Source organism: Nipponia nippon, unplaced genomic scaffold, assembly GCF_047370975.1.
Source record: "Nipponia nippon isolate SJK-2023a ecotype South Korea unplaced genomic scaffold, ASM4737097v1 scaffold_39, whole genome shotgun sequence".
Lineage (NCBI taxonomy): Eukaryota > Metazoa > Chordata > Aves > Pelecaniformes > Threskiornithidae > Nipponia > Nipponia nippon.
Window position 1 is genome coordinate 578566 of NW_028262357.1, and position 27794 is coordinate 606359.

The 27794-nt window shown below is 40.6% G+C and overlaps 2 protein-coding genes across 2 annotated transcripts in view; one reads left to right on the plus strand and one right to left on the minus strand.

Moving 5' to 3' along the window:
- Nucleotides 1-13253, minus strand: part of SPEF2 (sperm flagellar and cilia associated 2) — an 85704-nt gene extending 72451 nt beyond the window's left edge. The window contains exons 1-6 of the mRNA XM_087773302.1: nucleotides 13184-13253; nucleotides 12273-12375; nucleotides 4878-5130; nucleotides 3005-3175; nucleotides 1274-1414; nucleotides 148-227 (exon numbers count right to left, since the gene is read on the minus strand). Of these exons, the coding sequence (XP_087629428.1) occupies nucleotides 148-227; nucleotides 1274-1414; nucleotides 3005-3175; nucleotides 4878-5130; nucleotides 12273-12375; nucleotides 13184-13241 (806 nt within the window). The 5' untranslated portion in view covers nucleotides 13242-13253. The remainder of the gene's footprint in view (nucleotides 1-147; nucleotides 228-1273; nucleotides 1415-3004; nucleotides 3176-4877; nucleotides 5131-12272; nucleotides 12376-13183) is intronic.
- A 210-nt stretch (nucleotides 13254-13463) lies between these two features.
- PRLR (prolactin receptor) overlaps nucleotides 13464-27794 on the plus strand; it is a 155994-nt gene continuing 141663 nt past the window's right edge. The window contains exons 1-2 of the mRNA XM_087773282.1: nucleotides 13464-13479; nucleotides 15565-15649. The gene's annotated coding sequence lies outside the window, so the exon portion shown is untranslated. The remainder of the gene's footprint in view (nucleotides 13480-15564; nucleotides 15650-27794) is intronic.

Below are 27794 nucleotides of genomic sequence, written 5' to 3' on the forward strand. Positions count from 1 at the left end.
CAGTGCTAGGGGGACAATCACTCAAAGCACAATCACAGTTTAAACTAAAGAAGCCATTACATTTTCCTCAATTAGCTGTCTACATAGATAGCAGGCACCTGACGTAGGGTCCTGTCTAATCTTAACTACCTAATATCCAAATATTACCTGTCAGTGACTTGGCTCTGTACTGCAGAGGCATTTCCTGTCATAGACTTCTCAAACTTTTTAATCTCCTTGTATGTGTCCTGAAGAAATAACACAAAATTTAATATTTCTTTTCTCTTCACAAAGCATCATAAGGAAGCTTCAACAGGCTAAGTATTAGGGAATTATTTTTATGTAATGTTAGTACAACAGAAATGTTTACACTCAAGGTCCTTTAAGCATCATCTAGATCAAGAAAAAAGGCAAGACTATTTCCTTCTTCCACCTTTCATTTCCTTCCCCCCTCCCCTTTTCCTAGCTATACCTATGTCCACCAGCCAGAAAATCCTAAGATTTTGCAGCTGTTCATTCTGCAGGGTAATTCTGATTTTACATAGGACTCTAGCAGTTTGTGTAATTCCCACCATTCAGGGATTTGAAACAAGATATTCTGGGCTATGATCTGCTTTAGATTTAGTAGCTTGAATTTATCCCTGATAGTTACTCAAGCAACTATGTTCCTGCACTCTACATGTAAATCCATCTGTTGTGGTTACGCAGTTGTAAAATCGTAATATTTGCACTCCTGATGACAATACAGTCCATGAACTGTAAGATTGCAATCCAAGTACTCTTCAGCACTAGATAATACGTCTTTTTCTATTGCTGTATTGCCATCATTTCTTGATTTGTTATAAGGCTATTGTCAATTTCAGCTGTTACTAACATTTTTGATGGAGCAGACTGTTTTACAGTGTGTTACACAAGAGTTCATAAATTATGGTGCAAAACTTCATCATGCACAAATGAGAAGGAAACATCAATACTTTTATTTCACATATTCTACTCAGTAGACTAGAAGCTAAAATACTGTCAGCAATTAAATTAGTACCTACCTATGGTATTTATTTAATAAGAACTTTCTCTTACATCAGAACAAATTTTTATTAAGTAACAAATGCAGAATCATAGTCATATTAATATTTAGCCCAATTTTCACTGGTTGAGTCTACTAGATCATTTTAACAGTTATATCAGCAGCTTTGGGATGGTGCAAGTACAGTATTTGTAACTGTAAATGTTCACAGAAATCATATGTTTTGCAAATTCATATAATTAACATTAAAAGAACATATCTGATAGTTACCTCTGCTTCTCTTTTCTTCTTTAAGAATTTTTTGGCTTCAATAGCTTTTATGGTGTGGCTTGGTGGTGGCTTTGGAATCTGTATAATGGCTGCTTGAATCCTGGCCATTATTTCATTTTGTCTCCTTCTTCCTATGCGATGCTGAATATTCAACATCTTGAGTTCAGATACTTGAGTTGAAACAAAATACACCATATGGCCCTAATATACTACCTATATATCCATGAAGTAAACGTAGTTAAGACATAAAGAAAAAAATCTTCCAGGAAGAAAGTAGAAGAGCTTATCAGGCTCCAGGCTTGAGCAAATAACTTTTTTTTTTTTTTTTAATAGTGAATCACTAAAATGCCATGAAAGCAAAAAATTCTTTACCTTTTGTCCACAGTTAAATCTTGTCTTAAGAATATTCTCAGCCACTATACTCATAAATCCCCGTTTTTATATCAAGAAGTAGATGTTGTAAAATACATTTTAAATTGAAGTATCATTCTACATTTTGAATAATTCGACAGCTTAGCAGTATGCTAGTATAAGTTCTCAATGTTGGAGGACAAAGATACATTTTTTAAGTACCATTATCAGAAAATGGTACATCTATATATGCTACGTCTGCATTAACAAATAACGTGGTGCAATAGAAGCACATCTGTAAAGAAAAACAGTCTGTGCTCGGTGCCTAATAGACATTGAAAGGCTTGTATTAAATTCTAGCTCTAGTATGGTACCTGTTTCAGGTCAGAATTCAGCACAGAAACTAAGAATACCAGTTTCCTGGTACAGAAACTGAGAATACCATTAGGTAATATTACTGCTGAACAATGATCAAGAAGCAACAAACATTTAAATTACATTAGTTAAAAGTGCACTACAGATACATGCAGCTAAAGGTGGAATTAAGCGGAAAAAAAAATTTTGTACAGAGTCACAGATAGTTAAAGAATAAATATGTAATATATCAAATAAGATATTAATACATTTTCTTTTAAAATTTTATTTTGAATATTGCTTGTATTTTCTTTTCTAGATACATGAAGGGACATTTTTTTTTCATTCTTCTTCATGCAGTGGCAATAGAACAGCTAAATAACCACAGCAAGACTCTCTCCCTTTAATTAGCCATATAAAATGAATCTCAAATGAGCCAACTTCATTTTCATTGTTGTTTAACACCCCTTGGATAGCTGGCCAGTTCCTCTATATAAACTGCAGGCTGTACTTTGGATGAGAGTTCCCATATCTTAAGAAATTAGTTCCTCTTTTTTACTTTATCAGAACAGCTATACAGAGCTACAAGATGTTCTGAGGCCATACCCACTATAGGTTTCCTTCCCCGTGTCTTTTTCCTGCTTTTGAACAATGCTTCATCTTTTCTACACAAATGAAGAGTGTCACAAACCTCTTTTACAAGGACACCTTAAACACATACAGTTGTGAAATCTAGACTTTGTCTTCAAATCTATAAATATTTTCCATGCATGACAATATGCAAATACTCTCAATTTAACATTAAGTGATTTTTAAATATTAATGTTTTTAAGGGTCTTATAACAGTCTATCGGTTTTATATCTACATGTTAATGATTGCCATGCATACTCCTTTTCTTTGTTTTTGTATAAACATGACTGTGTAGCACAGAATTAACAGGCATTCGCACTGACTTTAACTAACTCATTATGTACATGATCTGAAGAAAATACTTTTTCAGAAGGCTATAAAAACCAAGTAGTCACCTTTTCAGTGTCTTGGGCTTTTTGTTCCTCTCGGAGCTTCTGAACTTTCTGTTGTTCTGCAACATGTATATGAGCTAATTTATCTTCTATTGCCTTAGATTTTACTTCAAAACGCTCTGAAATCTGCTGTAGTTGCAAATCAGTCTCACGTGGTGTTAAAGTTTTCAAACGCTATAATTAAACATCAAGCAATTTAGAGTCAGAAACAGAAGAAACATTTAAATATGATAATTTTGCAATAGCAATTTCAAACTGTGTTTCCCTGTGTTAATGTACACAGAATAACATCTAAACATGGTCGAATACTTTTCAGAAAAACAGGACTAGCTCCATTGAAAAGAACATGCAGATTTGAACTTGAACAATGGCAAACTTTGTCTAGTTTGGAGAGAAGGAGGCTGAGGGGCAATCTCATTGCTCTCTGCAGGTTCCTGAGGAGGGGAAGGGCAGAGGGAGGTGCTGAGCTCTTCTCTTTGGTATCCAGTGACAGGACACATGGGAATGGCTCAAAGCTGCCCCAGGGCAGGTTTAGACTGGACATTCGGAAGCATTTCTTTACCAAGAGGGTGGTCAAACCCTGGAACAGGCTTCCTAGAGAGGTGGTCGATGCCCCAAGCCTGTCAGTGTTTAAAGGGCATCTGGATAATACCCTTAACAACATGCTTTAACTTTTGGTCAGCCCTGAACTGGTCAGGCAGTTGGAGTAGATGACCATTGTAGGTCCCTTCCAACTGGAATTATTCTATTCTATTCTATTCAAACTGAAATACAGAAAATTCAACTTAAACATAAGAAAAAAAAAAATTACTGAGAGGGTGATAAACAATTTGCCCAGACAGGCTGTGAAGTCTCATCTTTGGAGATATTCAAAACCCAATTGAACAAGGTCCTGAGCAACCTGCTCTAGTTGATTTTGCTTAGAGCAGGGTGGGGTGGATTAAGTGACCTCCAGAGGCCCCTTCCAACCTCGACTATTCTACAATTCAAATTCCATCCTGAACATATCTATTGACAGGACCTACTTTCAGTTGCTTTATCTTCTTTAAGCTATCCCTCTATAGGCGAAGGGATGTTTTGACTGTTTGGTACTATCCTTGCACTTGTTGGTAAACTTTCTGCTTGTACACTATTTTTCAGGAAGTGTGTCAGAAAAAAATGTGAAATTTCACCCAGCTGAATTTGATTCACAATATATAGCTTCTTAAAGATTGCTCATCGTGATAACAAATTATGGTCTGCACATGCTGAACATTACTATTGAAGACAAGAAGAATGTCCTTAATAGAATCTACTACATTATAGTGACTTCCTCTTTGTTTTTTCCTCTTCGTATTACTTAGCATACGGTTATTGCAGGTGGGAGTGTAGCATAAATATATGGAGAGATCTGCAATAGAAGGAACCAAACCACTGTGGCACGAAGCTCAACACAGTTATTAGGTTTTCTGGAGGGGAAACTAGTCTAAGTTGATACCTAGACTGCCATGCAGTCTGCAATCTGTACTGATCAGATCAGTAAAACAGCAGCTGCTGAACAACGGCTAGCCTTTGTTGCTATACGTATTTTAAGTCTGGAGCAAGCTTAAAAAAAGTGGGTAACACAGAATGAGCCAAAACAAAGGAACACAAAACACTGATGATCAATACCCTCATGAGTCACATGTAACTGTGAAAATGTAACGGTTTCATGTTACATGAAATCTCACTGGCTATGTATAAGACATAGCAAAGGACTGCTTCTTTTCCATGTAAGTATTGGGTTTTGAATAGGAGATTTTAAAAGTGGGGAGAGGAAGCATGCAACATGCTTGAGGGGTACATGTAAATATGTTACTTTGTTTCCTATATAGTTATACAAAATAGGCATAGTTACCTCTCGATACAAACCACTTTCAATAGACTTAAGCTTTGCAGTTGCTGCAGGTCTCATTGCTTCCATGGCTACTCCAGTGAGCTTTGCCTTTCTCTTTTTTTCTAAAGCAATATACAATTCATATAAAAGCTTTGTTGCAGCCCCATGCTGTCCTGTTATGATGTCTTGGGCCACATTCTCATTAAACTGCACACCAAGGAGGTGCAGTGTAGGCTCCAAGCGAGAAAAATTATTAAGTTTTGCATTTGCAACCCTATATGATTAAAAACAACAACAAAAAAATCAGAAGATAAACTTATTTTCAATTCCAACTTGCTGCAATAAGCATGGTCAAGACTAAGATAGGAGGGGAAAAAAAAACACAGAGGCCTTCCTTAAAGTAATGTGATTCATACTTCAGCTTAGGTTTTATACTGCAGTACATGTAACTGCATTGGTCTATCAGGCATAACTTTTCGAAAAAATAGAGAACACATTGCGCTATTTAAATCTTGATACACGCACACACAAAGTGCATCTGACAGCAAAATCTTACCCCCAATTGCAACTAATTGTATACCATCCACAAAAAGTACAAAGAGTTAGAATGAGGTTTCTGTATTGACTGTATCAATCCACTTGAGCTCTAACTAGCCAAAATATAGGAAATTATTAAAAACATGTATATAATCTATTAACCCTTGGAACACTGTCATATTTCTTCTCCAATAAAAAGAAATGGACACGTGGGTTGGAGCAGTGTTGAAAACAAAGTTTATGGTCTCAATGAGCAATTTACATTCAAAACTGAAATAGCGGATTGCAGATTAATGTTTCTCTTGATATGTAGATTCTTCTGTGGAAGCACTCAAAATCAATAGATATACAGGCCAAAACCCAATAACAACAAATTATCACTGTATCACGATTAACACATCAAATTTCATCCCACAAATCCATAACTTCAACCTGAGTCAGAACATCATGCTTTTTATACAACAAGCTTGTAAGATCAGCCGAGCTACAGCATAATTGTACAAAAATGTCCAATTTTAACTTAAGACCTTCTGGTAACACAGTATTCACCTTATTCCTAGATGAAACCATCCAGGAGCTCATTTTTCTCACTATAGTAGTCCATGCCTTATTTCTTTCACAATTATATATAACTGCAGCTTAAAACTATTGAACATTTTTCTGCCATAGAGTCAAGGTTAAGGTAAGCCCTATTGTCAGAAATCACCTCACATGCATTGAGAAGCTGTGGTGATATTACCTCTTCACTTTTTGTTCTGTAATCAGACCAGATGGAATTTCTTAACCTTGCCTCATAATACAAAAATGTTGTAAACCTTATTTTGAGATCATTGTAAGAGTTCAGGGAAAACGACAATATTTTATTTTTCAAATATGGACAGCCAAACTGGAAAAAGTTTTCCAGTAGTATTCCTTTTAAAAAAGTAGTATCACTTTCTCAATTATTATTCCCTTGCTTATATGTCCAATAACTGTGCAACATAAGCAGCTAATATAGTTAAGCAGATGCTGACTAGTTAGTTGCAATGACCCCACATTCTTTTCTGTTAGTGCCTTCTAAATTACAGTTGCCCACCCTAAAGAAGGAATCTACATTTCTCCCACCACCACCCCAACAGGTATGATCTTGCCTTGGGCTGAGCTAAAACATATTAAAGTGATGCCAGCTTACCAAATAATTCATGAATAATATGCTTTTCCTTAACAGCACACTCCAAATTTTAGAAGTATTACTATATATTAAGTAAGATTAGGCAGGTACAGGTTCTTGCAGGATTCCAGGACCATATGATGACTATTACACAGTAATAAGCAATTTAATGTGCAGCAGAAATAGCTTGGAATAGAGAAAACATTGCCTCAATTCTCAATAGTTCTCAAAAGATCAGTGTCAGCAATTATTAGAAAAGAAAATAAAGAAGAAAAGTGAAAGTATCAAATTATCTTTACAAAGTCGTGGATTACTGTGGTAAAGAAGACCACATACATTCCTCCTCCCTCTCATATGCCAGATACTCCCAGACCTTAGTAATCGTCTGAGCCTTTCTCTCGACCTGCTCCAATACATCCATGTCTTTCTTGCACTGGGGAGTCCCAAACTGCACTCCAGATGTGGTCTCACCTGTACCATATCTTCTTAATGTGGTCCAGGATGCTGTTGGCCTTCTTTGCTGCAAGGGCACATCGCTGGCTCATGGTCAACTTGTTCTCCCCCAGGGCCTCCAGGCCCTTCTCTGCAAAGCTGCTTTCAGGACAGTTGGCCCCCAGCTGGTACTGAAGGCATGGGGTTTTCCTCACCAGAAGCCTTTCCCTTTGCTGAACTTCATGAGATTCCTCCCAGCCCTCTTCTCCAGCCCATCAAGGTTCCTCTGAAGGGCAGCACAACCATCTGGTGTACCAACCACTCCTTCCAGTTTTGTATCATCTGCAAACTTGCTGAGGGTGCACTCTGTCCCATCAGCCAGGTCGTTAATGAAGATGTTAAGCAGTATTGGTCTCAGAATCAGCGCTTGGGCTACGCCACTAATCACTGACTGTCAGCTGCACTTCACACTGCTGATCACAACCCCTTGAGCCTGGCAGTTCAGCCAGTTGTCAGTCCACCTCACTGTCCACTCACCTAGTCCCTACTTCATCCGTTTGTCCACGAGAATGTTAAGGAAGACAGCGTCAAAAGTCAACGTAAACAGCACATGGTGATCTTCTCTCAACCACTGAGCCTGCCCCCTCATTGTAGAGGGTTGTCAGGTTAGTCGTGCACCATTTCCCCTTCGTAAAGCCATGCTGACAACTCCCACTCATCTTCTTGTCCTTAACATACTTGGAAATGGTTTCCATGCTTATTTGCTCCATCGGATCCTAGAGACTGAGGTGAAGCTGACTGGCTTGTACATCCCCAAGTCCCCCTTCTTGCTTTCCTTGAAAAGAAGGGTGGCAGTTGCATTCTTCTAGTCCTAGGAATCTCCCCCAGTCACCAGGACATTTTAAAGATTATTGAGAGTGGCCTAGCAATGACCTTGGCCAGATCCCTCAGCATGTGTGGGTATATGCCATCAGGTCCCATGGACTTGTGTATTTGTGGTTTATTTAAATGTTCCTTAAGCTGATCCTCCTCCACCAAGGGTACATCTTTCTTGCTGCAGACTTTCCTGCTAGTCTCAGGGGCTTGAGATTTCTGAGTGTGATTTTTACCAGTAGAGTAGACCAAGACAGAGAATGCATTAAGTACCTCAGCCTTTTGCATGGCAGACTGAGGAATATTCCAGAGCCTGAGCGGGAAATTGATCAATGGAGCCATACTGTGCCATCTATGATGCATGGAAGCCAACTCAGCGTGGCCACTACGGAGGCAGATCCTGGATCTGTTTTGGGCCAGGAGGAAGGCAGCATCACAAGGGATAAGGAGGGCTGGGAAGAAGGTTACAGCATGGAGCAGTAAGAGAAACCCCTCTTTACCCTCTAAGATAGCCTTACAGAATAGGTACGAGGCCCTGGGTATGGTGGATGAAATGCATAATGAGATAGAGGAGGAACCTGTGCAAACAGTCTTGCCAAGGTCAGAGAGACCAACCCCTCACAACAAAACCTGCTTTAAGACCATCACCAAGAAGAAACAACAGTGAGTTCTCGTCATTTGTGATTCCCTCCTGTGCAGAATGGAAGCACCAGTTTGCAGACTGGACCCTCTTTTCAGGGAAGTTTCTGCCTCCCTGGAGCCTGAATTAGGGATGCCACCACAAGACTGAAGAACCTAGTACAACCTTCAGACTACTACCCATTCCTGCTCTTTCACATGGGTACAAATGATGTCACAAGAAAAAGTCTGAGCTCAATCAAAATAGATGTCAGAGCCCTGGGAAGAATGCTAAAAAATTCGGAAGCACAAGCAGTGTTTTCCTCAATGTAAGCACTGCTGGATTTTTTTTCACTTGGTCCTGTGCCCCAGTCAGCAGTAGGCTCATGTTTTCTCTAGCCTTCCTTTTGCTATGGAGATACCTGTAAAAGCCCTTCTGATTGCCCTGCGTGTCCCCAGTTTTGACTCCTAATGGGTGTTGGCTTTCCTAAAGCCATCCCTGCATACTCAGACAGTGTCTCTGTGCTCCTCCTGGGTTGTCTGACCCTGCTTCAACATCTTGTATTCTTCGTTTTTATGTTTGAGTTCTGTCAGTAGCACCTTATTCTTGCATCCATGCCTCCTGCTGGCTTTGTTCAGTTTTATTCACATTGAGATGGATTATTCTTGGAGATGATGATCCTTGGAAGAAAAAAAAATAATTACAAAAACCCCAAACAATCAGCTGTCTTGGACCCCTCTTCTCTCCAGGACCATTTTACGTAGGATTCTTCCAAGCAGATCCCTGAACAAGCCAAAGTCTGCTCTCCTGAAGTCTAGGGTTGTGATGCTGCTATTTAGCTTGTTCACTCCTCTCAAGATCATGAACTCCACCATCTCATGGTCACTGCAGCCTATGCTGTGCCTGACCTCCCTTGTTTGTACATACTAGGTTTATTAGAATGTCTCCCCCCTTCAGCTCCTCAATCATGTTTCTCAGGAAGTTATCATCAATGCACTCCAGTAACCTCTTGGATTGCTTGTGCCTGGCAGTGTTTCTCTTTTCCAGTGGATACCAATTTGGTTAAAGTTTCCTATTCAGACCGAGGTCTGTGAAAATGAGAATTCTTCCAGCTGTCTCAAGAAAACCTTATGTGCTTCTTCCTGCTCAAGTGATCTGTGGCAAACAGTCACCACAGCATCACCCAGCTTGGTCTTCCCTCTAATCCTAACCTGTAAGACCTTAACTGGTCATCATCCCTCCCAAGGCAGAGCTCTGTGCATTTTCTCTACTACTTCTCTGCTCTCTCACACGAAGAGCAACTCCTCCTCCTCACTTTCCCAGCCTGTCCATCCTAAAAAGCCTATATTCAGCCGTGGCAGCACTCCAGTTGTGTGAGCTATCCCCCTAGCTCTCTGTGATTCCAATGATACCGTAGTCCTGCAGCTGCACACAGGCCTCTAATTTCTCCTGTTTGCTCCCCATGCTGCATGCATTAGTATACAGGCACTTCAGAGAGGTAGCTCGCTGTGTTGATTTACCAGAAAAAGTGTGAAAGCTTCTCCCATAATGCTGTCTTCTTGGCACTTCCTTAATTTGGGGTAGACAGCCTTCTGCACTGTTTTGCCCCTCTTATTCACATCACCCTCCTCCTCTTGCTTGCCAGTCTAGGCCACCAATTCCTCACTTGTTTGAGAGTAATCATCTCCTTCCCCCCTCATTCCTCATTTAAGGCTATCCTCACTGGGCTTGCCAGCCTGTTGGCAAAGATGCTTTTGCCCAACTTGGTCATCTCTTCCTAGCAGTCCTCCATCTTCAAAGGGGATCCCACAACTGCAAAAGACAAATCCCTGCTGTTGACAGCAGTTGCACAACCACTTGTTGACCTGTAGAATCTATCTACTCCTCATCAAGCCCTTCCACCTCACCAGCAGAACTGAGAAAAAGAAACACCTAGGCCCCCATGCCTTTGACTTTTTCCGCCCCCAGAGCCAGTCTTGATACACTCCAGGTCTCTTTGGCAGTATCCTTGGTGCGCACATGGAAAAGCAGCAGGAGTAACAGTGCAAGGGCTGGACGAGCCTCTGCAGTCCTGGACCCGACCCCCAGCAAGCAGCAAACCTCCTTGGCTAGAATGTGAGGTCAGTAGATGGGCGCCTCCATCTTCTGCAGGAGAAAGTCTCCCACTACTATCACTCACGTTTTCCTCCTGGTGCTCCCATGCGGTTCAGATTTCGCCACCTCAGACGATTTGTTTCAGAGAGCCACCAGCCTCTCGTCTGCTACCAAGGCAATGAACCTGTTCTGCAGCTGTGGATCAGCAGGTGGAGCAGGAACCTTCCTTCTCTTGCCAGAAGTCACAAGCTGTCAGTCATCTCCTTTTCCCAACCCAACAAGCACAGATTTTGCCTGCCTCTCCCTCAGGACAGCTGCGGGTTCCAGTTCCTGTATGTGCAGTATCTTAGAGAACATCCAGTCAATGTCCTTTTCATCTTCTGTGATGCTGAACAGTCTACTGACCTCCCAGCAGCAGCTCATTGGTGACACAGATCCTCCACGTGCACACACCTCTGCAGGCAAAGCCACCATCTGCCCCTGCCCAAGGCTAAGTAAAGACTCTGGGCATTCCCGACAGCCTGAGACATGGAAAATTGCCCCCTTTCTCTGGAGAGCAATCTGAGCTGAGGCCTCTGACATTCTGAGTCGTTGCTCCGGTGGGTACTGGGGATCATGCCCTGTCATGCATTACCACCTTTGCTGAGCACACATACACTGTTTCAGCAGAGTTTCTAACCTCTTCTTGCACCTGCTAAGTGCATCTTCACTAATTGCACCTCCCTAATCAGAAGTCAGCTGGAGACAAGAGCTCAAAGTACCCTTTTACAGGGAAGAGTTGACAGAACTTGTTAGAAGCTGTTAGAGCTTGCTAGAAGTAAAAGCCTCCTGAAGCTACCCTTTCCCAGCAGCAGCAGCCACTCTGGAGTTCCTCGAAGAGTTACCAGTTCTCCAACGATCCCAGGAATTCCTGAGAGATCTAGAAGTCCTAGAAGCAGAGCCCAAAAACTGCTGTGTTTGTTGGCTGCCTTTGTTAGCTGTGCTCAAGCTGTTCTCCTACAGGTTGGTAGGACTTGGGTAGGAAAGGGTATGAACAAATGACAAGTGCAAAGAACATAAAAAGAAGTTCAGAAGAAACAGGAAGAGGACGTACAGCCTGGCACACTTGATGTACATGTGCACCAAGGTTTGCCAAAATGGAACATAAGTCAAGGAACCCTGTGAACTGCATCATCAACATACCAAGGCTCACAGATCTGCACAAGATTTTTCAGCTTCCTGTTTTTCTGTTCTTATTCATTGTGGATATTACACCAGTTTACTTGTAAACTTACAAATTCTTATATCATCTTCCACCAGGGCTTCACTCAGACACTCAAAATGCATCTCTACCATTTTCATTTTAGTGAAGACGTAATGGTCACCACCACACTACTCCTCTGGATTCCTGGCTCTACACTGCTTATGGGGACAGTGTCAGTATCTCCAATCTTGGAGACATCCTTGAAGGGCTTGTTGAACTTTTGGTTTAACCTGCTACTATCATAGTTAAAATCATAATGCATAATTTTCTTGAATTAGTATGATCAATCTCTCCGGAAATACGAAGCTAATCTGTGCACCAAATAAAAGTACCTTTTGATTTACTGATAAATCTATCAAATCTTGATAATTTCTAGACATCTTTCGAACTCTGTATTAGCAAATCCTAACTGAAAAATAAATACTTTGTGTAATTTCTGTAAGACACGTGTTATCCACATGTACTAACCTGCTCTGTGAAAATTGATTAAAGTCATCCTGAAGACCGTATTTGTGTAGAAGTTCTCCTAGGAGGTAGCCATTAGAAAATTCTTCTGAAAATGATCCTGGAACTAAGTTTGGTTTTTTGTTGTTTGTTTTTTTTGAAAAAAATAAGATAATTAAAAGAATTCATACATTAATCTTCATATAACTCGTTATTATTTTATAACAAAATTAAGTCCAAACTTTATTAAATAATTCAGAGGAATTTTAGGAGATTGATCTAGCAGTAACTAGTTTTCAAGTCACAAATATATCTGCTTTCAGTGTAGTTATTTTGCAACATAAGCTTTAGGTAGTCATTTAATCGTCATTTTCAGTGTTAAAAAGTAAACATTGTCATAATTGTCATTAAGACTGTGGCAACATCTATAAATGATAATTACTAAATATTCCGTAAAAAATGCAAACAAAAACAAAGCTAGATCTAACGTGCTTCTCTTCCATGGAAAGTTGCACCCTCCTTGCAGAACAAGTGCTTCTCCAAAGCCAGCACAACACCTGCCATTCAAAACAAAGTACTGCTTTGCAAACGTATTAAAATGTTTTTATCCTCCGGAGTCCTTATTAGCAGATGACGCTTGAGCTCCTCGCATCTCCTGAGAGCACTTGCCCCTTGAGGAAAGTTAACTTCACCTCCAAAATCACTGCCTTGCACACGAAGATTAAAAACGTACCTGCGGAGGTATCTGGAGGCGAGGAAGCGGGAGCTGGCTCCGGGGAACCCCCTACGGCCCTCGGCGGGAGGACGGCCTGACCCTGCGGCAGCCCCCTGCGCCGGCACGCAGGCAGGCAGGCAGGCAGGCAGGCAGGCCGGCCGGCCGGCCAGCTGCCCCCCGAGCCCCCGCCCCCTCCCAGCGCAGCGGGGCCCCCACTCACCCACGCTCCGGGAGAGCTTCACCTCCCCGTTCAGCCACTCGCACAAGATCTCCGACATGGCAGGCGCCGGCGGCCCGGGCCCTCACCGCCGCCCGGCACCGCGTCCCGTTGCCACGACGACCGGGCCCGGCGCATGCGCGGGGGAGGCGGGGAACGCCTCCCCCGCCCGCCGCAGCAGCCACCCCCCCACCCCACCCCCGGCCCCGAGGGCGCGCGGCTGCGGGCGGGCTCCGCATGCGCCGCAGGGAGCGGGGCGGGGGCGCGGGTGTGGCCGGGGCGGGGAGACGAGGAGGAAGGTGAGCGCGCCGCGAGGAGGAGCGCGTGCCCGCCTCCGCCGCCCGGGCTGGCGCGCGCGCGCCGGGCCGTTGTGCGGCCCAACCGTCCCTCCGTCGGGGCCGTTAGGCGCGGGGCGGGCGGGGCGGGCTGAGTAAGGGGCGGCTGAGCGCCAGGGAGCTCCTGAGCCCCAGGGAGCTCCTGGCTGGGGGGGGCAGCAGGACCCATCTAGTCATAGGTGGTCGGTAGCCGCTGTCCGTCAGCGGCCTGTTCGACCATCCCCTGCCGTTTTCTGCGAGGTCTGTCAGCGGGGGCTGGCCGTGCGGCGGCTGCCTTCTCAGCCGTGCACCCGCCTGCCGGCCCCAGCCGCCGCCTCCTGGCTGCGTGGCCGCGTGTCGAGCTGCTCGTTTAATACGTGTTTAAATCACTACTTCCCCATTCTACCCCAACCTCAGGCTGCTCATTGCTGAATTTGCTCTTGTGGTAGCGCAGATGGTGTAGAGTAGGGGGATTAGGCTGAAAAACAATCTGGCAGGAAAAGGAAAAAAAAGAAAAATTTAATCTGGGGTAATTTTCCCAAGTGAGTTCGCATAACGGCACAAATGATTATGTTGGCACCGTATGAAAGGGGGAGGGAGAGCAAAAACTGCTGAGGAAAGCTCTGCCAGTTTCAATGTGTGCCACACATTCACAAGGATGTTTTTGAACAGTCGTGTTTGTGTAAGACGTCTCAGAAGCACTTGTGTGCCCGTACAGCTGCCTGTGCGGCTCTGCAGTAAGCCAGTTTGGGGATCCCAGCTTGGTTTGAAATAAGCCTCACTGATACTGGCTTTTGCTCTGCTTTTGCTTGTCTTAGGTCATCTTTGGTTTAGAATCACAATGAAATATAATGCATAGTTTTGGTGCCCCCATTTTGAAGAGTGTGTTACAAAAATGTAAACCATAGGGAAGAAAACTACACCTGGAAAATACAGTGTACGCCATGGGAATTTAAATTGGCCAGTTTCTTTCTCTGGAAAAGATCTATAGTTGATTTAATTAAGTTTTCAAGTACCTTTTAGTGCAATCCTAAAAGATTGTTTAATCTAGAAAAGACAGGAACAAGAGGATCTAGTTAATGACAGGCAGACAACAAACTAAACAGTTTTCAAAAGTGACAGTGATTTAACAGTTGACATAAACAACTTGGAATATTATGGATTCTGTTCCTCTAGAAGTCTTCTTGAAATAGTGCTTTTACAGAGGGTGTGCTTTAAATCAGAACAAATTACTGAGTTTTGTAAGAGTAAATGTATAACTGGCCAGTCATTTATATCTCGAGAAGGTCATTGTAGAATCAGTGGCACATGAATGAATCAAGTAACAGGAAGCTTCAAGAGAGGGGAAGTACTTTCAGGGCAGATGTTTAAATTAGTATTTATACCCTTTTAAAGATTTAAAGTTTTGTGTATGTGTTAGGTTATAAAAATACCCACGCTTTAGGGGAAGGAAAAAAGCTTGATTTTTTTTTTTTTTTATGATAATGTTTGCAGTGGGAGTATCTACCATCAGGGTGTATTTCTGATATGTCAGAGTGCAAAGAACAAATCTATCCTAGCTTCATCATGGAATTTTTTCCTCAGCTCCAGAAATCAATGTATATGTATTTATATTTATATATAGTTAAATGTTGCTGTAAGTAGTCATTACCAGAAGTTTATGTTGATTTAAAAAATGCAAACCAGAACTGGTTATATTAAGTTTCAAACTTCCTTCCATATCGCCTCTGTCTTTGAGAAGCTGGTACTTACTGTATCTTTATGAATTTTTATGGAATGTATTCCTTCAAGTTCATTATCAATGAAATGGATATCTAAACAGCTAATTTTGTCTAAAAATAACACTGGTTGTTCTGTCTGCTGAGAAGGACATAATAAAATCTTAGTCAAATAAGCTGTAATTGTGAGAAAGATGTGGAATTTCTCTCATTTAAATTCAGTACTGGTCTGCTGTTTCATCTAAGGCTGTCTTAGCTCTTAAGAAATTAATGTATCTTTCTCACAGAATTCTGAGTAGTGATGGAATAATGTAGTAATCAATTATTACTTCATTCTTTCCCTGAATTTAAGAACTTGGAAAGATGTCTATGTTCTACACGGTGAAAGCTGAGTCCAGAGAGTGTTTAAAGGAAAATACTTGCAGACAACAAGTAAGGTAACTGTTTCCCTAATTCTACCCTTGCTGAAAACACATATTTTAAAGTAATACATTTATTTATTCTGTGTTCTGTTAATTTCTTACCTCTCTGCTAGGAATGCCAGTGGGACTGTCCTGGAAATTCCAAACTGATTTTCCACAGGACACTGTGCTTTGGATAGTGTAGCTTTTAGCCACTAATACTGGGCTATGGAATGCATCTGAATTTTTCACCTAAAACTGTGCATTTTAAACTTCATGCATCTTCCTCTGGACTTGCTTTGAAGGAGGAGAGAATTGTCTATGGTTGTATTCATAATGGTCAAAGGAATAGAAGACATCAAACAGCAATTTGTTGAGCACAGAAACTGAAGTGCCAGGCATTATCTGTTGCGTTTCTTTCCTTTTGCCCTCCTGAAAGAAACTGCATGTATGAAGAACAATAAAAGAGCTTGTGACATAATCAAGCCTAGAGCTTTTGTGAATATTAGTTTTGAATCACCTGGATGTAACAGTGGTATGCATGAAGAATAAAAGGGCAAAAATTCAGCTTTTAAAGTTATTATCAATAAACTTAAGCTTTTATCACAAAAAGACGATCAAAATACTTCTAAAGGTTCAATACTCTTAAACTGAAGGGGAGTCGATTAGGAGGAATGATTTCATCTTAACATAACCAAGATTAAGCAAAGTCAAATGGAGAAGTGCCTGAATTCTTAAGTTAAATTGCATTTATATTGAAACTTTGCAGACAGAAGTAGCACTAAACTGATACAGAGTAATTAAGGAATGTGTGGGCTCAGGAGTTTCGTCTTTTGCACCAGAATTTGTTGCTGCATTACTGAGATTGCTTATAAACATACTTAAGTCTGATTTTTTGTAATTTTATATTCCTTATTATTTGCTTGCCTTGTCTCTTTCTTGGGAAGTTACAAAGAAGCTAAATAGCCTCCACTTCTGACAGGGCTTTTTTTCCACTTTTCCCTCTCTAGTTTGATTATTAATCTCACTTAACATTATTTATTCCCTCTGGCATGATCAAATTATCATGTCCTCTTTGAAATTCAGTGTCAACTATACCCATTCTGCACAGATATTCTCCTGTCACCTCTGGATCCTTGTAAGTGTCTGTACTGAGGACAGAAGAGGATCAAGCCCTAAACAAAAAAACATGATCTTGAGGTTTGTGCTTACCACGTGTTTCCACAGCTGTTTGCTAGCTACATCACTCAGTTCCATTGCCCTTGCTGACATTTAGAACACCATGACTCTGGAACCCTGTCCTGACTCGGAGGTCACTGTGATGCCACTGAATTGATTACGCATTTTGGGGCATCTCATTCTTCTTCATAGTTTATTTTCCTTTTTATTACTTATTTCTCTCCCTTAATATCTGTATGGTAAATTTTTTCCATTAGAAAGGTGCAAATTCCAGGATGCAGAATGAGATCCCTTAGTGGGATGCTAGGAGTAGTTGGGAATGGCAGTAGGCAAGGGGTAAGAAAAGTTGAAGGTCAGAGACTGGAATTGGATAAAGATTCATAAAGGAATGCAGCTGGTACAGATAGCTAGCCAAGAAGAGGGTTCCATTAGGGATGGAACAAAGGGGATTGAGGTGACATAAATTGCCTTAGTTCTGTGGCTTGAACAGAGCCTTGAAATTCTGACTCACTATTTCTCTACCATAGGATATTGTATGTAAAACATACTGGCAAAGGATGTTTTCAGTCAATCCCAATAATTACCCACATCCACATACACATCTGTGTCATGATACAGTTAGAACTTGAATTACGTGAACATTTTTCTTGTAGTCATTCTTTCATGCACAGAATCGTTATGCGCTTGGCGTGGATGAATGACAGTTCTCTCCAGTCAGTTGCGTTTTTGCCATGCACAGTTGAAATCAGTCTCTGTTGTAGTCAGTGTCTCTTCTGTGAGATACAATTCAGGTTAATGAAACCAGACTTTTCCAAACAGTTACAAAATATGAGTTTATCATTTTATGGATGCATTAGTTTATATACGATGGCCTGATATATTCTGAATAGTATTTGGAATACTCACAAGGCCTCATCAGTTAGTATTTTATTGTTCAATAAATGCTCATTAACTGTGCACCATGTTACATTCTTTCACTGTAGCTTTTGTCTAGCATTGTTAAAGAATGCATGCAGTCATCAGTGTCACTAAAGAGGTGATATGCCACATCACTGTTTCTCTGCCTTCTTCTCACTGATGACTTCTGACAGTAAAGCTCATTCTGCCCATTTTCTTGGTTTACCTCTCACCACACTGTTACTTCTCTTCTACAATACCAAACACAGATGCTGAGGCTGCACCATTCAAAACAGCTATTTCAGCTGCAGTTATAAGAGTGGGCACTTACTGATATGAAATGTTTTCTTATACAATACAAGTACTAGTAAGTCGCTGGGAGAATTTCTTCTTTTTTGAAATTATATTCAGTAGAGGATTTCAAGGTTTAGTATAACCTTGAACAGAATTCTTGCTGCTAATAGCAATTTAATAAATTCTTCTTTCATTTCCATTTTAAAAATGCAAATGATCACATTTTCTGTTACAAGAATTCTCCTGCATGGTAGATAATAAAATATGTAAATGAAACCATCTTATTCCATCTTTTGGTCAGTATACCATTGGATGGCAGCAGAAAATTCTTTCACTAAAACTCATACCTGCTGCAGACACATAATCCATATATTCTGCACACATCAGAAGAATCTCACAGAGTAGTCCTTATCCTCCATTTAGAGGAAAGTACCTTTCTAAGATTTAGGTGTACATTTGGTCGTTTCTTCCTCATATTTGGAATAACAAAAGGCCCAAGCCTATAAAAGGCAAGTGCAGCATACTGTTTACTAAGTTATTTTAAATCAAATCGATTCTATCCTTTGGTTTGAATTTATTTTTTTTACAGATTAATGTATGATATTACTTGAATGGGCCAGGTGGAGCACAGAAGAACAGTTTTAATTTTGAAACAAGAAATAAGCATACCTGACAGACTTCACTGCTTATACGGCGTCAAATTAATCTCATTTATATGTATAGGCCATGCAAATAAAATTTAATAATTTGCTGCATAATATGATACGTGGAACCTGAGATTCATATAATTCTGTTTCTGGAATTATGCAACTGCTTCCTGTGATTAGCTGCCTTGGGAAACTCAGTTCAACAATCCCTTTTAAGGAATGAACAGTTTCTGTTCCATGGTGAGAGAGGAATCAGATATGGAAAGACCAGGAATGGCAAACATAACCAAAAAGCAAAGGAAATTGCAACATTGTCATTGCTTTCTTACAGATCCAGACATTCATGCAAACAAAATCCGACAGTGCAGCAGTTAAATTCATACAAATTTTGGTTCAATTCTTTCAAGATTTGGTCGTCTTATCATTTGCGTCTAAAGCTAAGGAATTAAGTTTGCTTTGCTTTTGTATGTTAACATGGATCATGTAACACTTTACTAGTGGGAATGGATCTTGGTAATCACAACCACTGCAAAGCAACTCAGGAAGAAAATTAAAGGACATTTTGGGAAGTCAAACTCTCTCCCATTTGTCTCATGACACCTGGATTTACAGAAGCCTATAAGATTCATTAGAAAAATTATGTATAGATTGTGTGTGTGCAAGCACGTGTGTATATGCTTTTAAATATTTTTTAGAACAGCCAATGATTTTGAAAGTTCTTTTGCAAACACAAAGTTCAGTGTTTCATATCACTCATAAACAAAAAAATAGCAATTGCTTTCTTACTGGTGCAACGTAGTTTCTTTCCCATAAACTTACTTATTTGAATGAAAATAAAATAATTACATATTTTTTTCTGAATTCTAAATGAAATTAATAATGTTTTCTTCCTTTATGACATATTTGTGAAATTTGAATGATTGTATAAATACAACTTCATGAAACATTTGTCTTTTGAATTTATTATCCATCAACTGGTTTGTGCAAAGAGAAAAGAACGAGTATAGCAGGTTTTTATAGATACCTCTGGCTCACTTTTTGTGAAATAGAGTAATATTGCTTTCCTTATGATAGTTTTTGATATTTAGATAATTTCTTTCTGTTGTCCCTATCACTTCTGTATTTGTGAGCTACTATTTACAACCTTTTTTAAGATTAAAAGCAGATATTTCCATCCCGTGCATAACATGTCAGCGTATAGAACAGTAGCTGCTACAGACATGTAGTTTTTCAGCAATTGTAACATTTGTTTTGCACAGCTTTGTGATTTATTATACTCTATGTCTGTATTACACAACAGGGACTTTTAGATATGGTTAGTCTTTTCCTTTCATCTTTGAGTTGAATATGATGATCTATATTTATTTTACAGCTTGTGTTTTGTTTATAATGAAGATATTCTCACTAGTGAAGAAGACTTTAATTGTTGATCATTCATTTTCAGGGAGGATCCCTTTCAGTGTTCAGAGTATGCAGGTGTGGTTCAGCCATGGTTTATGAGACAAGTCTGTAATGTGCAAATTTAACAAGCAGAAAAAAATGCACGTGTTGCAAGGTGATACACTACAAGAAATTCAGGGCAAATAATGGAAGCATAAATAAAGTAATTAAATAAAATTAAAATTAAATAAATAAATTAATAAATAAGTAAATTAAATAATGGAGATGTAAAAACTGTATAAAGAGTTTGTAATTACAGTTTGCCTTACCAAGAGCTGTTTGGTGGTATGAATGTTACTTAAAGGAGAAAACGCTTTGGAGACGAATCATAGAATCATAGAATCATTTAGGTTGGAAAAGACCTTTAAGATCATCGAATCTAGCTGTGAACCCAGCACTGCCAGGTCCACCACTAAACCATGTTCTCAAGCACCACATCTACCCGTCTTTTAAATACCTCCAGGGATGGGGACTCAACCACTTCCCTGGGCAGCCTGGTCCAGTGCCTGACTACTCTTTCAGTGAAGAAATTTTTCCTAATATCCAACCTAAACCTCCCCTGGCGCAGCTTGAGGCCATTTCCTCTTGTCCTATTGCTTGTTACTTGGGAGAAGAGACCGAACCCCACCTGGCTACAACCTCCTTTTAAGTAATTGTAGAGAGCACTAAGGTCTCCCCTCAGCCCCCTCTTCTCCAGACTAAACAACCCCAGCTCCCTCAGCCGCTCCTCACCAGACTTGTGCTCCAGACCCTTCACCAGCTTCATTGCCCTCCTCTGGACACGCACCAGCACCTCGATGTCCTTCTTGTAGTGAGGCGCCCAAAACTGAACATGGCATTCGAGATGTAGCCTCACCAGTGCTGAGCACAGGGACACTATCACCTCCCTAGTCCTGCTGGCCACACTATTTCTGACGCAAGCCAGGATGCTATTGGTCCTCTTGGCCACCTGAGCACACTGCTGGCTCATGTTCAGGCGGCTGTCAACCAACACCTCCAGGTCCTTTTCAGCCAGGCAGCTCTCCAGCCACTTCTCCCCCAGCCTGTAGCATTGCATGGGGTTGTTGTGACCCAAGTGCAGGACCTTGTTGAACTTGGCCTTGTTGAACCTCATACAGTTGGTCCTGGCCCATCGGTCCAGCCTGTCCAGGTCCCTCTGCAGGGCCTTCCTGCCCTCCAGCAGATCAACACTCCTGCCCAACTTGGTGTCACCTGCAAACTTACTGAAGGTGCACTCGATCCCCTCATCCAGATCATTGATAAAGATATTGAACAGAATCGGCCCCAATACTGAGCCCTGGGGAACACCACTTGTGACCAGTCACCAGCTGGATTTGACTCCTTTCATCAGAACTCTTTGTTGGTCCAGCCAGTTTTTTACCCAGCAAAGAATACACCCATCCAAGCTGTGAGCAGCCAGTTTCTCCAGGAGAATGCTGTGGGAGACAGTGCAAAGGCCTTACTAAAGTCCAGGTAGACAACATCCACAGCCTTCCCCTCATCCACCAAGCGGGTCACGCTGTCATAGAAGGAGATCGGGCTAGTCAGGCAGGACCTGCCTTTCATAAAGGCATGCTGCCTGGGCCCAGTCACATGGTTGTCCTGTACGTGCCGTGTGATGGCACTACAGATGATTTGCTCCATAACGTTCCCTGGCACCGAGGTCCTTCCGGCCCTTCTTGTAGATGGGCCGTCCTTACTTCTCCAAGAATCAAAAACTCTGTCATTGCATGATCACTATGCCCAAGATGACCTCCAACTGTCACATCACCCACCAGTCCTTCTCTGTTCACAAACAGCAGGTCCAGCCTTCCCTAGTTGGCTCCCTCATCTTCCACACACTCCAGGAACCTCCTGGGCTGTTTCCTCTCCACAGTATTGTATTTCCAGCAGACGTCTGGTAAGTTAAGTGCCCCACAAGAACAAGGGCTAGCGATTGTGAGACTTCTCCCAGCTGCTTATAGAATATTTTGTCTGCCTCTTCATCATGGTTGGATGGTCTGTAACAGACTCCCACCAGGATATCTGCGTTGTTGGCCTTCCCTCTGATTCTTACCCATAAACACTCAACCCTATCGTCACCATCGTCAAGCTCTAGACAGTCAAAGCACTCCCTAACATACAGGGCTACCCCACCGCCTGTCCTTCCTTGCCTGTTCCTTCTGAAGAGTGCATAGCCATCCATCGCAGCACTCCCGTTGTGTGAGTCATCCCACCACGTTTCTGTGATGGCAATTATGTCGTAGTATTCCTGCTACACAATGGCTTCCAGCTCCATTGTTGAGATATAATGCAGTCTACTTAAAGGATTTAGGATTATCTTTTCCTTTAATATTTTGGCTAGAGAACTGTACCACTGATTTTTTCATTTGAAGATTTACTTCCAATCAAGTTGTAAACTTGGAAATATTTTTTCATCTGTGTGAACAGTTTTATTTCTGTTCTTACACAATTCAGTATTTTTTATTTACAATTTCAAATTAGGTGTAGTATGAAATTCTATTTTTTTTTCTAATTTGGAGACTTGTTTGTTATTTAATGCACTTCATGGTAGATTCATTTCATGCTTCTTTTTTAAAGAAAATAAAATCAAATTCTGGGACACAAAACACTAGTCCTTGCAACAAAATGCCAGCCTGCTAAATCAGTAGGAACCAGTCTGACCTGACATTATGATGAATATACTGGATCTGATCTGTGACAGGTGTGGTCCTTTGATGGCTTGTATAGGCAGACTGTGTTTAAACGGAGTAGAAAATTACACATTGTAATTTATAGTTATTGCCAGTAATTACTGTTTATTGCCTTGCCATGACTCAGAAATTCATTTATGATAGCATTTAAACACAAGAGGTGATGATGCCTGAGACAAATATATGAGGTGAAGATTAAAAATGTACTTTCTAGGTTGGGATTGTTTTTTCTTTCCTTCTTAGTTTAGGATTTGACTTTAAACATGTTTTATTTGTGGCAGCTCATCAGTTAATATAACTCGGGACTAATTCTCAGTGTGCTATCTGTGACAGGCACACTCTGCACCCCCCACCCACCCCCCATGACAATCCAGGCTTTGGCCACGGCGACCACAGGCTTTTTGCCACTCATTTTTGCACCTTTTGGGCTCTCCCGCACCCCCGGCCACACGCACCCCTCGGCGGGGGGAGCAGGAGGTGCGGGGCCCCTTGGTCGCCAGGCGGGGTCACAGCTGATGGCTCGGAGAAGCTTCTGGATCCTGACCAATGGTGCCCACAGCTCAGATCCGATCCCGGTTATAAATGGGGTGGCTGCCGGAGACCCCCTCAGAGTGGCCTCCTCAGCGCGGCGGGTCTGCGCTGGGAACCTCTCCCCTGGGCTTGGGAGGCCGCCTGAGGAAGCTCCCCGGGACTGAGCGCTCTCGCCTCCGTCGGGTGAGCGCGTTCTGAATGAGTCCTCGAGTGAGGCCTCGGCCCCAGCCCAGGGAGCGACTGCTTCTCCTGGGCACCCGCGGGAGGGAGAGAGAGGGTGTCCCCCCTTGTGAGTGTGTGTGTGAGTGTGTGCGCACTGTGGATCGTCATTCTCGTGTGTGTTGACGTGCTCCGGCTGATGCCTCGGACTTGTTACGTGTTAAGTGTTATTGGAGTGTTGACCGATTTCAGCTTACCCCCCATTTCTCATTCACTTCTGGTGTGTGGTTTTTGTTGTTTTGTGCAATAAAGTTGTAAGAGCTTGTCCTTCATTTGGGTTAGTTTTAGTGTACCTCCGTGACGCTGTCCTCAGCTGGATACTGAGCGATCCACTTACTTTATTGTCCCTACAAAAATATGGTGTAGTCTGTCATTTAGTTGAGGGACAAGCTCTGGAAATCACCACAGTTTAAACTAGCAGATGTAGACCATATTTGTTGCTACCTAAACTTTGCTGTTTTTGTGGTCTTCATGTTGCCCAACCACCTTTTCTTTAGTCTTGACTTAAATATATTTTTTATGGTTTCATCAAAATTCTTTGTCCTTTCTGCTAGATACAGTGAATGCCAAGTTTTTCTTAATTTAGGCATGTCTTCTGAATATTTGATATTAAATTGGTTTATAGCATTGAAAGTGGATCTGGTGTTACAGTCTTTTAAAGTAATGTTCTATAATTCTACATTAGTCTGGAAGATGTTTTCTTATAAGAAATTAAACTATAGAAGAAATTATCAGTCTAGTGCTCTCCTGTTCTGTCCCTTCTTGTTACTTCTCACTTTGATCCCAGATCAGTCAGTCTGAAAGAGGATTTTTTCATTATTTAACATATTACCTGTACTTTTGCTGTTAAGTTATTGTATATACCTTAAGTTTATGAGTTTCCTTGAATGTTTTTAGATGAAGTGCTAAATTAAATGCTATTATGAATAGACTTGGGTTTTATGTGTTCTTTGTATGGTTTTTTTTTTTACTTTTCTATCAGGAAAAGTACATGAACTACCTGGTTTCTTCAAGTTCACGGGCTTTTTTGCACACCTAACTTTAAATTTTGGAAGCAGGTGATATGATTATAAAGGCAAATGTTTATTTGCATTGTGGTGAGGTTTTTTAAACATTGATGGAACACATATAATTTTTTTCTTATATTTCAGAATAAAGTTTAGTGAATATATCTGTGTATATGTATATACATGTATGTAAACATACATAACTCATGTTTATACCTATGAAGTATTACCCTTTCTACATGAAGCTATTTGTTTATAAATCTGTACCCTAGAGTTGTTAGAAAATATTCTTCATTACTAGCTAACTTAATGGCTTTTGCTTAGTGCATGAGAAAGACATACTTTAAAAAATACATTTAAAAAAATGAAAATGGGATTGACATGATGCAACTTGCAATTTCTTTTTTTGGCCCCGGAAGAAAATCTTTACTTTATCTCCGCTTTAACAGTCATCATTGAAAGCAATAATATTGGAGAGAGAAAACTCATTTTGAACTGGCATAAAAGTCTGTTTATTTTCCAACTTTGTTTTTTTAATCATACTGTATTAATATTATGAAAGAAATAATGTCCTCTACTGTCTTTTAAATATTTTAACTTAAGTTAGTAAGCTGGTATGATAAATTACTTGGTACTGTGAAATTTAAGTGTGTATGAGGAGCAGAAACCTGCTCAAAGAGATAATGTGAACTTTGTAATAATTGGTGCTAATTGGTTTGGTTTTTTTTTTCTGAAGACAGGTACATGATTTTGAAATCAAGGGAAACTTTGCTGCAGACACAGCGATAAAAAATGGCCTTTTTTTAAATTCATAAGGAGTAGTATACCTGTAAGACTATTGGGTTACCCTCTTATGAGCCTGAAAGGCAGTACTGGCAGTTCTTACCCACTAAGCAAAGTGTGTATTTCCAGCTCTCCCTGCCCACCCTCCCCCAATCATTACAAGTAATATTCCTGTTAGACATACAAAGCCATGCAGTCCCAGAATGTAAAGATAAATAATTGGATACACAAATATAAGTCAATACAAGGACTTTATATTGGCTCCTCTCTCTTCTTATCAATATGAACAAAGTAGATGGGGATGTTGATACTCTATGTCAGGTCTAAATGGCTTTGAGTGCTGTTTTGTTTATAGAGCACTTGGTGGCCTGCGATGTGAGTTAAAGTGGAAATTCTGGTCAAGATTAAGACTGGCTTTTTTATGACTGAGAGAGAGAGAGAGCATCAATAGCCAGGTCTGAGTGTGTGAATAAAGTGTAGACCGGTAAGAGGAGTTTTGCTGCTGCACTTCAAACTGTTCACTGTATGTGATGAGTCAGAATGTGTTCTTGGAAACAGCTGAGATTCAGAGAGCTGAAGAAGTTATCTTTGTAATTGTGGAGTCAAAAACAAACTTGAAAATAGGAAAGCATCATGATGATGATCGCAGTCCCTGAAGTATTTGATCTGGATTTTAAAGAGATGTATCAAAATATGGGTACACTATGTCTTGAGCAGCTGCCTCTGGAAACCTACAAGGCATTATGCAGTGTCATCTAGATGGTGAACTGAATGTACCAAGAAAGAGTTATTTTATAAGCAATGAAAGCCTGAATAGATGTGTGTAAAAACCAACGATGATTTTGGTATATATGATGCACATTCTGTGTAACACATACAGTTTATTTTGTGTAACTGTATCTTTTTTCCTAAAGTCAACTCCTTCCTCTTGCCTTCTGTAAGCCACTTCTTTTTTGTCTTTTTTAAGTCTACTTATAGTACCAATAGAACCAAAAAGGGAACATGGAGCAATTGTATTACTTAACTAATCCTCTCCAGCAATTTTAGTACAAATTATTGATATGCTAATCATATCCGTAGTGATCTGTAGATAATGCCAATTGCTCTTCAGATATTAATTGGGCTAAAGCTTTGTGGCAGTTAATATTAGAACTTATTCATATTAGTTTATATCCTTAATTGCATTTAATTATAGATTTGCTTATGAAACAGCTGCACCTAGCTGCTCTGTTAGTCTACCATTTGAAAAGATTAAGCTTCTCTGCATCTCTACAAAGTATTTTTCAACTAGCTTGTCTTGGCTGTATTTTACACCTTACCTTGCAGCTGGCCTAATTTTTCCAGAGCTCTTTGTTGATGTAGTGCAGCTTTTCATCTAACCACATTAATAACATTACTCTTTTCATTACTTTTTGCAGTAACCTATTTGGCTTGCCTGTCTTGGCTCAAGGTGGTGGAAATTAATTGTAACATCTCAACCTAAACAACACATAAATTGCAAGCAGCATTCTTAAAAATGTTGCAACAAATGAGTTAAATGAAGTTGAGTACAATTGAAACTTCTCTAATCAGCTGCTGGACAATATTTTGCAAGAATATTTATTGAGACTATTCAACATCAGCTTTTGAGAGCTTATGAAATTGACTATAAATATGGGCCCAAGTATAGGGAGCTAAAAAGGAAGCGTGAATGAGAAAACAAGATTTTCATGGAAATATACATTTATCTCCTCTTTTTTTTGTGGAGAAGTTACTGAGGACTGAACTGCAAGGCAGCAGAATTGCTTAAACTTTTGTTGTTGTTTGGCCACGAATGCAGGTAAGTTGTTCACCTACCAAATTAGTGAACAGGGTTGTGTGGAAGCTGATATCATAAATATGAAAAGCACAATTGCTGTAGAGTATGGTTGGGTGGATATGCTTCAAATCACTGTGTTATTTCCCCAGAAGACTGATGATACTGTTGTATGGTTCAAAGAATGGAAGCTACTTTAGCTATTCCAGCAGCTGAATATTGAGATGCAGCAAAGGTTTTCTGCACCAGCCAGAGTAACCAAAAGTTTTGCACATGTAATCAGAAACTCTTTCATTATTTGTTGTCCATTGAATTCTGGGTTGCTTAAGCTTGTATTGTGTTTGAGACAGGAATGAGAAAAGCTGTGCATCTTTGCCTTTGCAGCTAGTATGATTTGCATTCATAATTATGTGACAATAGATGAACCAAATAGTGCTGGTTTGTGGGTGAATTACACAGCAGATAGGTCATCATTACACTTCCAAGTGTATGATTGGGATAGAAATTTGGCTGATAGCTGTCAGAATGACATGACTTAACTAACATGATCAATCTTGAAGCAGATTGAGTCAAAATTTTCTTTCTCTGGGGAATAGAAGCCCCAAGATATGTTCTAGCCAGTTGATATGACAAATCATTAAACACTTTTTGCAGCAACCAGGAATGGCAAATACGCTATTTTGTACCCTTCACAAA